The 12,500-nt window shown below is 46.9% G+C and overlaps 1 protein-coding gene across 2 annotated transcripts; it reads right to left on the reverse strand.

Moving 5' to 3' along the window:
* Positions 1–351: 351 nt before the first annotated feature.
* rnf8 (ring finger protein 8, E3 ubiquitin protein ligase) lies at positions 352–7,799 on the reverse strand. 2 transcript variants are annotated; one of them, XM_061242983.1, is made up of 8 exons: positions 7,258–7,799; positions 6,128–6,256; positions 5,304–5,831; positions 5,127–5,189; positions 4,850–4,939; positions 2,385–2,492; positions 1,642–1,846; positions 352–698 (listed from the first exon to the last, which is right to left on the reverse strand). In XM_061242983.1, exons 1-8 carry the CDS (start codon positions 7,381–7,383, stop codon positions 508–510), a joined length of 1,440 nt encoding a protein of 479 aa, XP_061098967.1. In that variant the 5' UTR covers positions 7,384–7,799; the 3' UTR covers positions 352–507. The 2 variants fall into 2 exon arrangements, with proteins under 2 accessions (XP_061098967.1, XP_061098968.1); XM_061242984.1 differs by having other exon boundaries at positions 503–698; positions 1,635–1,846.
* Positions 7,800–12,500: the final 4,701 nt, after the last annotated feature.

A 12,500-nucleotide genomic window follows, 5' to 3' on the forward strand; every position in this document is an offset into this window, starting at 1 on the left:
GAATATGAATTTATTCTAATGAAAACAATTACTGGAATTACTTTAAGCATGCGTGAAAGGCACTTGTGACCGTACAGTTCAGGCTGGGCACTGATGACCTGCCGCCCCCTGCTGGTGGCAGGGTGAACTACTGCAAAGGGGAAATTTACAGACCGCAGTCAAGATATTCTCCCTGGCTTTGCAAACACTCATTCCCCCAAAATGACCGATTTCCTGATTTCTCAATGAAAACGACAATGTCCACTGTGTTTCAGTCAGTGTCCGTTTAGGCCAGCTAGAACACATGAGAATAACGCACAAAATCACCTGAGAAACAGGAGACTAACGCACAAAATCAAAGACAGCCGAACATAATCTGTAAGTTCTTGAGGTTACTTTATTCAAAAATAACAAAACAAAAATATACAACCAAAGGACATGTAAAGTAAATATTGTGAACGTGGAGGCGGAGGAAACAGCTGGGGGGAGGGGCCGTGTCCAGAGTAGTGGTGTGTGGGGCCCACAGGCCTACGCGTCGTCGTCGCTGGAGGATGAGGAGGAGGTGCCTTCATCACTGCTGAAGGTGTCGTCAGACCACAGGCTCAGGGATTGGCTGTCGGAGAAAAGCTCGCTCTCATCGAAGGTGTCGGCCAGCTCCAGAACACTGCCCTCACTGCTGCTGTCTGTGATGAGCACCACCGACCTCAGCTCCGGCAGCCCTGAGAGAGACGCACGCAGACACAGACACGCAGACACGCACAGACACCAGACACGCACAGACACGCACAGACACAGACACAGACACACGCACAGACACAGACACAGACACAGACACGCACAGACACCAGACACAGACACGCACACAGACACGCACACAGACACGCACACAGACACGCACACAGACACGCACAGACACGCACAGACACAGACACAGACACAGACACGCACACAGACACGCACAGACACAGACACGCACAGACACGCACAGACACCAGACACGCACAGACACGCACAGACACGCACAGACACGCACAGACACGCACACAGACACAGACACGCACACAGACACGCACACAGACACAGACACGCACACAGACACAGACACGCACACAGACACAGACACGCACACAGACACAGACACGCACACAGACACAGACACAGACACAGACACCAGACACCAGACACCAGACACACACGCCACACCCAGGGGTAAGACACCTAAACACTCACCCCCAAAACGACTACTCTCCTAAACTCACCCCAGAAAGGACTGTACGTTCACTGACACTCACCGTACGGCACGCTAGTAGCTTGTATACTTCATACTAGTTATGTGTACTGTATGCTCATGTTGACCACATCTGACATGAGATTAAGACTCACTGCTTATAATGCAAATATGTTCAGTCATCACTATGCTAACAAACATTAAAAATTGATAATATACAATCAATTAACTTTGCAATTCGTGAGTAAACGATTAACAGTCGTAACAGACTTGTTCAATTCTATTAAATCCTCACTAGTGATTGTATATAAGGCTGATATTTCCCCCTGCCTGTGTACGGATGTTCTGCGTGTTCCTCATCAGGGAGAGAGAGGGATGCTGGGATAGGAGCCCGTTGCCGTGGGGACGTGGGGACGTGTCTACGCACCTCTCACCTTTGCGCTCGGCGATGAGGGCGAGGCGGCGCTGCTTGAGCTCGACGCTCAGGCTCTCCACCATGCGGTCGATGCAGTTGTCCAGCACCAGCGAGCGCGTCTGAGACAGGATATCCTGTCTGCAGATGGGACACGCCCCGCTGCGCCTCCGCCACGCCCCGATGCAGTGCAGGCAGAAGCTGTGCGCGCAGCTCAGCGTGACCGCCTGGGGAGGGCGCCAACACGGACACGCCGGGGCGTTAACACGCCTCGTACACGCCTCACACACGCCAGGGCGTTAACACGCCCCACACACGCCTCACACACGCCGGGGCGTTAACACGCCTCAAACACGCCGGGCCGTTAACACGCCTCACACACGCCTCAAACACGCCTCATACACGCCGGGGCGTTAACACGCCTCACACACGCCTCATACACGCCTCATACACGCCTCATACATGCCGGGGCGTTAACACGCCTCGTACACGCCTCGTACACGCCTCATACACGCTTCAAACACGCCTCATACACGCCGGGGCGTTAACACGCCTCATACACGCCTCATACACGCCTCATACACGCCGTTTACACACAGAGATAAGCATGCTAACACACCTCATACACACCGTTTACACACAGAGATAAGCATGATAACACACCTCATACACACCGTTTACACACAGAGATAAGCATGCTAACACACCTCATACACACCGTTTACACACAGAGATAAGCATGCTAACACAATGTGTGAGGTGTACCTCAATGAAGAGCTCAGAGCAGATGATACACTGCAGCTCGTTTTCCAAAACATCCGTCATCTGAATCATCACCTCGTCCTTCTGCGCCCGAGCCTGCTCCTTCTCCTCCTGCAACACAGACACTGTGAGCTAACACACGCTCTCTCACTGTGAGCTAACACACGCTCCCTCACTGTGAGCTAACACACGCTCGCTCACCGTGAGCTAACACACTCTCTCACTGTGAGCTAACACACACTCTCTCACTGTGAGCTAACACACACTCTCTCACTGTGAGCTAACACACGCTCTCTCACTGTGAGCTAACACACGCGCTCTCTCACTGTGAGCTAACACACGCGCTCTCTCACTGTGAGCTAACACACACTCTCTCACCGTGAGCTAACACACACTCTCTCACTGTGAGCTAACACACACTCTCTCACTGTGAGCTAACACACGCTCTCTCACTGTGAGCTAACACACACTCTCTCACTGTGAGCTAACACACACGCCCTCACTGAGCTAACACACGCTCTCTCACTGAGCTAACACACACGCTCCCTCACCGTGAGGTAACACACGCTCTCTCACTGTGAGCTAACACACGCTCTCTCACTGTGAGCTAACACACGCTCCCTCACTGTGAGCTAACACACGCTCTCTCACTGTGAGCTAACACACACTCTCTCACTGTGAGCTAACACACGCTCTCTCACTGTGAGCTAACACACGCGCTCTCTCACTGTGAGCTAACACACGCGCTCTCTCACTGTGAGCTAACACACACTCTCTCACCGTGAGCTAACACACACTCTCTCACTGTGAGCTAACACACACTCTCTCACTGTGAGCTAACACACGCTCTCTCACTGTGAGCTAACACACGCTCCCTCACCGTGAGCTAACACACACGCTCTCTCACTGTGAGCTAACACACGCTCCCTCACCGTGAGCTAACACACACTCTCTCACTGTGAGCTAACACACGCTCTCTCACTGTGAGCTAACACACGCTCCCTCACCGTGAGCTAACACACACTCTCTCACTGTGAGCTAACACACACTCTCTCACTGTGAGCTAACACACACGCCCTCACTGTGAGCTAACACACACGCTCTCTCACCGTGAGCTAACACACACTCTCTCACTGTGAGCTAACACACACTCTCTCACTGTGAGCTAACACACGCTCTCTCACTGTGAGCTAACACACGCTCCCTCACCGTGAGCTAACACACACTCTCTCACTGTGAGCTAACACACACGCCCTCACTGTGAGCTAACACACGCTCCCTCACCGTGAGCTAACACACACTCTCTCACTGTGAGCTAACACACGCTCTCTCACTGTGAGCTAACACACACGCCCTCACTGTGAGCTAACACACACGCTCTCTCACCGTGAGCTAACACACACTCTCTCACTGTGAGCTAACACACACTCTCTCACTGTGAGCTAACACACGCTCTCTCACTGAGCTAACACACACTCTCTCACTGTGAGCTAACACACGCTCTCTCACTGAGCTAACACACACTCTCTCACTGAGCTAACACACACTCTCTCACTGTGAGCTAACACACGCTCTCTCACTGAGCTAACACACGCTCTCTCACTGTGAGCTAACACACGCTCTCTCACTGTGAGCTAGCACACGCTCTCTCACTGTGAGCTAACACACACTCTCTCACTGTGAGCTAACACACGCTCTCTCACTGTGAGCTAACACACGCTCTCTCACTGTGAGCTAACACACGCTCCCTCACCGTGAACTAACACACGCGGTCCCTTACTGGGAGCCAACACAACACGTTCTCTTACTCTTCACAATAATTGTAATATAAACAATTAAAATAAAATTGTTTGTAGTGGTCCCATGTATTACAGATACTTCATAAATATTTTAATATTTGCTGAATTAGTTCTGGGGTGAAAAGTGACATCCTGCGTTAAAGTGCGACTCTGACGCACGCGCTGCGCTGACGCACACGCTCCGGGCCAGGCTGGAGGTGAAGGCTCATCACTCAAACAGCTGTCCTGCGTCCTCCTCCACAGCTCAGCCAGCTCTTTCCCCAAAACCAAGTTAAACTTGTAAACATGTCAAACTTTCAGGCATTTCTCTGACACCAGCTGTGCATGAATGGACCTAGAATGCTTCAGCTCTGAGCCCATCAGGACTCTGGGGGTTGTGAGCCAAATTAAAAAACCCTTAAAACATGCTTTCATCTCCTGCTCAGGTGAGGCTGAATGGCCAGGTATGAACAAGAGGCCTTTATCAGACAGGCATATCTATGATCAAACGTACAACAGCAGTACCACAACTGGGATTGGAACCAGCAGCTCCTCAGTTACACATCCAGCTCCATAACCACTACACCCGACTCAAGAGGCTGCGATCTTACTTTAGATATCTCTAGAAGCTTACCTCTGTCACCTCTAGAGGCTAGTCTTAGTTTAGATATCTCTAGAGGCTAGTCTTACCTTGGTCACCTCCAGCTCCTTGTCTTTGGCTTGGAGGATCTCTTCGAAGCCCTGCCGAGAACACTTGAGTTCCTCCATAACTTTTCTTCGCTGTAAGAAACAGAATGAGAGGTGGTTAACAGGTGCTTGCAGTGACAATACTCCAGACCAGCCCAGCGCAAAAACAAAATGGCAGCTCCTGCCATTCCAGCACAGAAACAAAATGGCAGCTCCAGCCATTCCAGCACAGAAACAAAATGGCAGCTCCTGCCATTCCAGCACAGAAACAAAATGGTACCTCCAGCAGTGCTTCCTCCAGCCTCTTCTTCAGCTCCTCCTCTTCCTGCTGGGTTTTCTCAACCTTCAGAGGAAAAAATGAACCACATCAGTGACCAGACGAAGAGAGAAGTGTTGAGCTTCATCACCTTTAACTCTATATCATTTCTGCGTTTCCCAGCTGGGCCTGAAGACACACCTCCTCGCAGCGGAGAGGATCCGGCAGACTGCCAGCCTGCTGCCGTCCGTGTGCCTGGCGGTCCCTGTCGCCATGGCGATGGGAGCGGGCGGGGCTCAGATCGCTGCGGGGGCTCTGGGGGGCCACACCGGGGCTCTCGGGGGCCACACCGGGGCTCTTGGGGGCCACACTGGGGCCCGGGGCCTCTCCAGGCTGAAGTGGCGTTTGGGAGGCGGGGCACGGCTGGGTCCCGGGCACGCCCTCGGTGTCACAGCGGAAAAGCTTGGCGCGCGACTCAGACTCAGGCTCCGCCCCCTCCAGCTTGCGCTTGCTCCTCTTGGCCCGGCGCATGGCCGTGGCCCCGCCCCCGGAGCGGGGAGGGAGCAGGAAGGCCCTGACCGCCTGCAGGACGTCCCGCACCAGCACGTACTCAAACTCCACCTGCACCCCCTCCACGGGAACGCCCAGCCGGACAGAGTCCCCCGCGCTCAGGGACCAGGGCTGCTCCGCACCGATGCGCGTGCCGTTCACCCACACCCCGTTCAGGCTCTGCAGAACAACACGCCTCCGTTACCCTCTCCAGGAGAAACACAAACAAACAAACACCACACAGTCCAGCAGAACAAAAGGACCATCCACACCAAGAACGATAACTTTCACTATAACGATGCCGGCACATACACTCATCAACCATAACGATCAGTAAACAGCCATTTTGATCTTGAAGCTTTGGAAATGTGGTGGGATTTTGATTGGCTGTCATTCATGCAGCCGGAATCGCTCTGAAAGTGATCATGAAGATATTGTTGGGCACTGTCCTGGTTAGCACATTCCCCCTTCAGTACCTTTTTGTCCGTTACCGTCCACTGCCCATATTCATTTTGCTTGAAGACGCAGTGTTGTCTAGATATCATTAAGGGGCAGGATAAGGATAGCAGCTGATAGGTCACATTCAAGGCTCGTCCGAGTGTCACCTGCGAATAGAGCAGTCCTTGAGTCAAAAAATAAGCCCCGGAGCCGAAAAATAAGAATAGGATTTAAACAGCAACTTAAATAAAGATGAGAACAGGTCTTTCTTTCAGCAAATCTAGGCATGTTATTCACACATAAACTCAGTTGGACATCTTACCCAGCACTGCGTAAACCCGAGGGTCTACGTCAATTAAATATTCAACAAGTAAGTTAACTTAAAGTTAACCAATGGCTATTGTTACATTTTAAAATCAAAATATACATATAAATATACAAATATACAGCTGACTAGCATCTTATCAAATCCATATGAACATCGAAATTAAATTGCTGTTCCGGTGTAGGTATTGCTTATATTTTCCCGTGCCAACAATCACAACGTTAAGTTACCTAGCTAAGAATTTGCCGTTTCAATCAGTGTTGTCGTTACGGTTGGTGGAACTAAAATGTCACGATTTGAATATAAAAAATAAAAAAAAACGGTCGAACAGTTTACTCATCCAACATTCTAATACTATCGATTTCTAAACTGACACATTGTTTACCATCAGTTTAACGTCATACGGTGTCCTACCGAACATAAACACACGCCAGACAGCGACGATACCAGCATGGTAAGTTACGTTTCTATCCAAACTTTTTCCCCCATGTCAGCTAACGTTATTTAGCTTGTTAAATAAGTTAAATGCAGATTATGTCACATTGCATCTGCATAGTTAGCCAATCACAAGCATAATGTTGTGCTAAGCTACTCAAGTTAGCTAACTAGTTGGTTAGCTATCCAAGTTAGATGCTTAACTTTTCCATTGTTTTTTTCCAGCAATTTGTCGAAATAGGTAACTTCAAGTTAGGCTGTGAATACAAACGCCAAAAGCCTAAATTGGACCTAGCACGCTAACGGGCTATTCAATTATCAGTTAACGTTGGTGGGTAAGGCTAACCGTTAGCTAGCATGTGTTACTGTGAACAAATTGGCTAATGTTAGCCAACTAGCCATCCCTACCTCCGTATCCTCGAATAGGCGAAGCCAATCTGAAGTCTTCCCGACTCTTTTTAAGCACCATATTTCTTCTTTGGTAGAAGCATCTTCAGCTGCCGAACACGCAGAAACTTTCCCATCTTCTTCCATTATCTGCCTCACGTCATTTGGCTAACTAGCAAGCACGCAAATACAACAACACGTTTGTCGTTTTATTCAAATGTAGCTAACTAGCCATACATTGCCACTCTACATTAACGAGGCTTTTCCTTTCCTTGTCTCGGAGAGAGATGTAGGTTTACTTGATAACTTGGTAGGTTAACTGTGCCGCCAGCTAGCACTTCAAAACATCCCCCGCTTCTATTGCAACTAATAACAGCTACAGTAAATTATTACTACGACCTGCGGTTAATACGAGGTGAAATACACTACACAATACAGGATTCACCATAACCAAACTTATACCTTTACTGAAAACTAACGAAACCAAATTTCCACGGAGACTGATCGACCATTGTTGTTAAAAGTCCACACTTCCAACCGGAACCGGAAGTCATGGCTCTCGCTTTCTAAGTACGACTTTGAACTTTAAATCAAGCCGAATGTTAGAAGATCAAATAGCAATTTATAATTAATTTATTAGATATTTATTAGACTTATTTTTTCTTCTACTGCTGTGGCCTATCCACTTAAGGGGTTTGACGCGTTGTCTGTTCAGAGACGCTCTTCTGCATACCACTGTTGAAATGTGTGGTTATTTCCTGTCAGCTTTGACCAGTTTGTACTTTCTCTTCTGACCTCTATCATTAAAAAGAGCGCTTTTGCAGAACTGCTGCTCACTGGATATTTTTTTTCTTTTTCGCACCATTCTCTGCAAACTCTAGAGACTGTTGTGCGTGAAAATCCCAGGAGATCAGCAGTTTCTGAGATATTCAAACAACCTGGTCTGGCACTAACAATCATTCCACGGTCACATAGATCACATTTCTTCCCCATTCTGACATGTTAATAAAATATAATGAATAGTACACGAGTAGTTTTGGCACCAATGTTGCTGAACAGATAAAAATAAAGAATTACAAATGCAATAAAGTGAGGTTGCCACAAGTAATCATGTAGTCAGAGCCGTGACGTCTGAAAAGCAGAAACGTCTCACACAGCACACATGGTCATTTGCACTCCCATCGTCAACTGTGTGTTTTATATCAAGTTATTTGGCCTACATGTCAGGGACAGTCAGGGATGATTCAGCCAGTTTGGAGAAGAGTCGGGAACATTGTCTGGATACAGGAAATCACTCACTACATATCTAAAGTATGATTTTCCTGTTCACTACTATTTTGGCCAGCGTTCCCAGATTCCTTCAACTGCCAAGGAATGACAATGGATGTTATCACAACATTGACTGCTATAGCAAAAAGGCACAGTCACAAAAATAGTCATTCCCGAAAAAGAGGAAGATGATGCTCACACTGACATACCAAACTGTGCCTGGCTCCGCCCCTTCCTGATGACGACACGGTGTGCTCCATCCAGGCTGGTCTGTACAGCACCCTCTCCCCTCTCCCAGCTGGCTCTGCGTCTGTGGAACAGCCCTCACAATCAGCCATAGGACAGATTCACTCACTCAGGAAATCTCTATTCAGGAACCCTCTATTGGAGGTGTGAAAAGCATGAATGCTTTTTGACAGAGAAGCCCTTGGAACACAGATGTGCCTTTTGGAACCCTTTCCTTTGCTCTGTTTGTTTCTTTGTTCTCAAAAAAAAAAAAAAAGGCCCTTGTCCATATCTTTGTTGTACAGGTAGCAGTTGAAATTGTACTTCCCTCTAGGGTCTTTCAGCGCACTTAGCCCTGGTTATGGGTATGCACTTTGTTGTACGTTGCTCTGGATAAGAGCGTCTGCCAAATGCCAATAATGTAATGTAATGTAATGCGAGCGTGGCTGTTTCCCACAAATGTCTACAAACTCACCTTTTCAGAAACACCTCAACATTTCTATTTAACTTCACTCCATTTATCCTGCAGGTTTTGAGGGATGCAGGGTGATGATTGCAACTTTGCCTGTCTCTCACTGGTCGCTTTGGCAAAAAGCATTTTCCAAATGAGCAGACTGTAAATACTATGGATGGTTCACAGAAGATCCAGAGCAGGTCTTGGCATTGTTCTGAACATCACTGTGGAGATGTTCCCTGAACCTGCTGAGGGCACTGAACGCATCGGCCAATAGGAGGTCTGCACAGTGTGTTTAACTCACTTCCTCTTGGGAGTCTTCTTCTGTCTGTCACACTTTACCCTGACTTGTGCTGTCTGTACCGAGTATGCTTCATGAGTATGGGGTCAACCGGGGTCAACCGGGGTCAACAATGGCCAGTCTTTTTAGTAAATAGGCGGCCTGTAGCGGAGTGGTTAAGGTACATGACTGGGACAGGCAAGGATGTTGGTTCGAATCCCAGTGTAGCCACAATAAGACCCGCACAGCCGTTGGGCCCTTGAGCAAGGCCCTTAACCCCGCATTGCTCCTAGACTAAGGAGGATTGTCTCCTGCTTAGTCTAATCAACTGTTCATTGGTCTGGATAAGAGCGTCTGCCAAATGCCAATAATGTAATAATGTAAATAGCCTACTTCATGAATTAAATGCTACAAAGTTGAGCCGGACAGGACAATTGGAAGGCAACCCTGTTATTCAGAAAGTTAACCAAATTAAAAGATTAAAAGGTAAAAAATAAATAAAATTAAAATCACAATCCAGTGGAGAAATGCTGTTCACCACTAGGTGGCAGCAGAATTGAAGTCATGAAGCGGTCGTGCTGAAAATGCGTAGCCTCCGGGCCACGTGTAGTACAAATGTCTTTAAACTCCAAGAGGTTTATTTCACATTACCAATTGTATGGTTTTGGCATTAGGCAATTGTTTAGCAGCACTTTGTGTTGAATCATAGGAGGGTATGTGATATTAATACATTGTTACTTCCGTTTCTTTGTTAAGAGGTTAATTGCCAAGAGATTCCGTCAATGTGAAAAGCGCAAGTATGGTGAGAATCTCAGCAAACACAATGCGCGTCTGTCTGCAATGTATTAACACACACTGTCTTTATTTCCTTCCTGATAATGAACGACGCCAAGAAGCACTTCAACATTCGAGGAACAAATTACTCAAGTCAACTTTCTATTTAGATGAATGGAAATACGGTACCATGGGGAACGGCAGTTAACACCAATTTGAAAATGGCATTAAATATGAGGAAAATACGACTTAATTCAATCCCTTTGTGCCCATAAAAATTATAATACGAGCCATGACATTTTTGTAGATATCCTGGCTGAAACACGTTTACTATGTTTATGTTTACTACAAACCTATTGTCGGGAGTAATGTTAAGCTGTTAATAAGTAAAGATAATTGCTTATTTATTCATTGTACAATAGAAAGCCTGAAAGAGCAATGAGTTTGCCTCCGTTAACTTATATAATTCCGATTAAAAAACATTTTTTACGTATAAAATGTGATCCTGCATTACTGTACTGAATATTTTCTGACCATTGAAGGCCCTCTTATGAAAACCATCCTGCTATATTTGGATGTTTTCATAACCCTAACCCTAACTGGGCTCTGGGATGTGGGTTGTGGGGTCTCCTGGCTGGCTGTACATGCTTTGACTCCCAGACTAATTTCTAGTATATTCACATCTTCAAGAAATACAGTTAACAAATCTATGCATTATTTAATTTCCAATATTTTACAGAACAGAAATACAACCACACATTTACATACATAGAACATACTGGATATATGTATGCATGTGTGTGTTTTAGATGCATAGAACATCTTTTGTAAACTATGATCTTAATTTGGATCTGAGCAGAAAATGAATGTGATTTGAATGGGAGCAGATGCATGCCAGTGTCCACAGGATGGCTGTGACAGGGTTTCTGTATAAAGTAGAATGTTGTACTTCCGCCAGCTGGCCTGGATCCTCTAATGCAAGCACTCTCACCCCATGACGTGCTCCAAAATGTTCATTCTTATCCAAACTTGTGTCTATTGGAAACAGACAGACTGACATAGCACAAGCTTAACCACTTACTAAATGCTGCAAACGGTCGGGCAATATGGCTCAGGCAGTAAGAGCAGTCGTCTGGCAATCGGAGGGTTGCCGGTTCGATCCCCTGCCCGGGCTGTGTCGAAGTGTCCCTGAGCAAGACACCTAACCCCTTGCGTCTTGCATGGCAGCCAATCGCCGTTGGTGTGTGAATAGGTGAATGAGAAGCATCAATTGTACAGCGCTTTGGATAAAGGCGCTATATGAATTCCAACCATTTACTATGTTCTAAGTACAATAGTATATTTTTCAGCATTGGGAATTATGGTATTGGTATTCCTAAAAATCTCTGATGAACCTTTTCTGCACTGTTGGAATAAAGATTTTTGAAACTTCACAAAAATAGGGAGCTTGAAACAGCTAGTGAAATATTTAGTGACATATAGTAAATGGTTGGCATTTATATAGCGCCTTTATCCAAAGCGCTGTACAATTAATGCTTCTCATTCACCCATTCACTCACGGCGATTGGCTGCCATGCAAGGCACCGACCAGCTCGTCAGGAGCATTTGGGGGTCAGGTGTCTTGCTCAGGGACACTTTGACACAGCCCGGGCGGGGGATCGAACCGGCAACCCTCCAACTGCTAGATGACTGCTGTTACTGCCTGAGCCATGTTGCCTGTATATATAGGCACCCCCCCCTCTCCGAACCTCCACCTCACGCTCACAACTACTGTCTGTTCTGGCTCCACGGTGGTGGAATGAACTCCCCGTTGAGGTCAGAACTGTAGAATCTCTCCCCACCTTCAAGCGCAAGCTGAAGACACACCTCTTCAAGCAGCACCTCTCCCCATCCCTCCCTACCTCCCTGTGAACCTTAATTGTTGTCTTTGTGATTTACTTTGTATATCGGTATTTTTAGTTGGCTAGGTAAGCAGTGTTTGGATAGTTAAGTTTGGTCACTTTTGCTTTGTTGTTTTTTGTTTGTTTGTTTGTTTGTTTTAAAAAAATAATAATAATAAAAGATTCAAATTGGCCCTGGTCCTTATCTTTGTTGTACAGGTAGCAGTTGAAATTGTACTTCCCTCTAGGGTCTTTCAGCGCACTTATCCCTAGTTATGGGTATGCACTTTGTTGTACGTCGATCTGGATAAGAGCGTCTGCCAAATGCCATTAATGTAATGTAATGTAGTGATATACAGTGAAATATAAAGTGACATAGAGT

This window comes from Conger conger, chromosome 5 (genome assembly GCF_963514075.1).
Source record: "Conger conger chromosome 5, fConCon1.1, whole genome shotgun sequence".
NCBI lineage: Eukaryota > Metazoa > Chordata > Actinopteri > Anguilliformes > Congridae > Conger > Conger conger.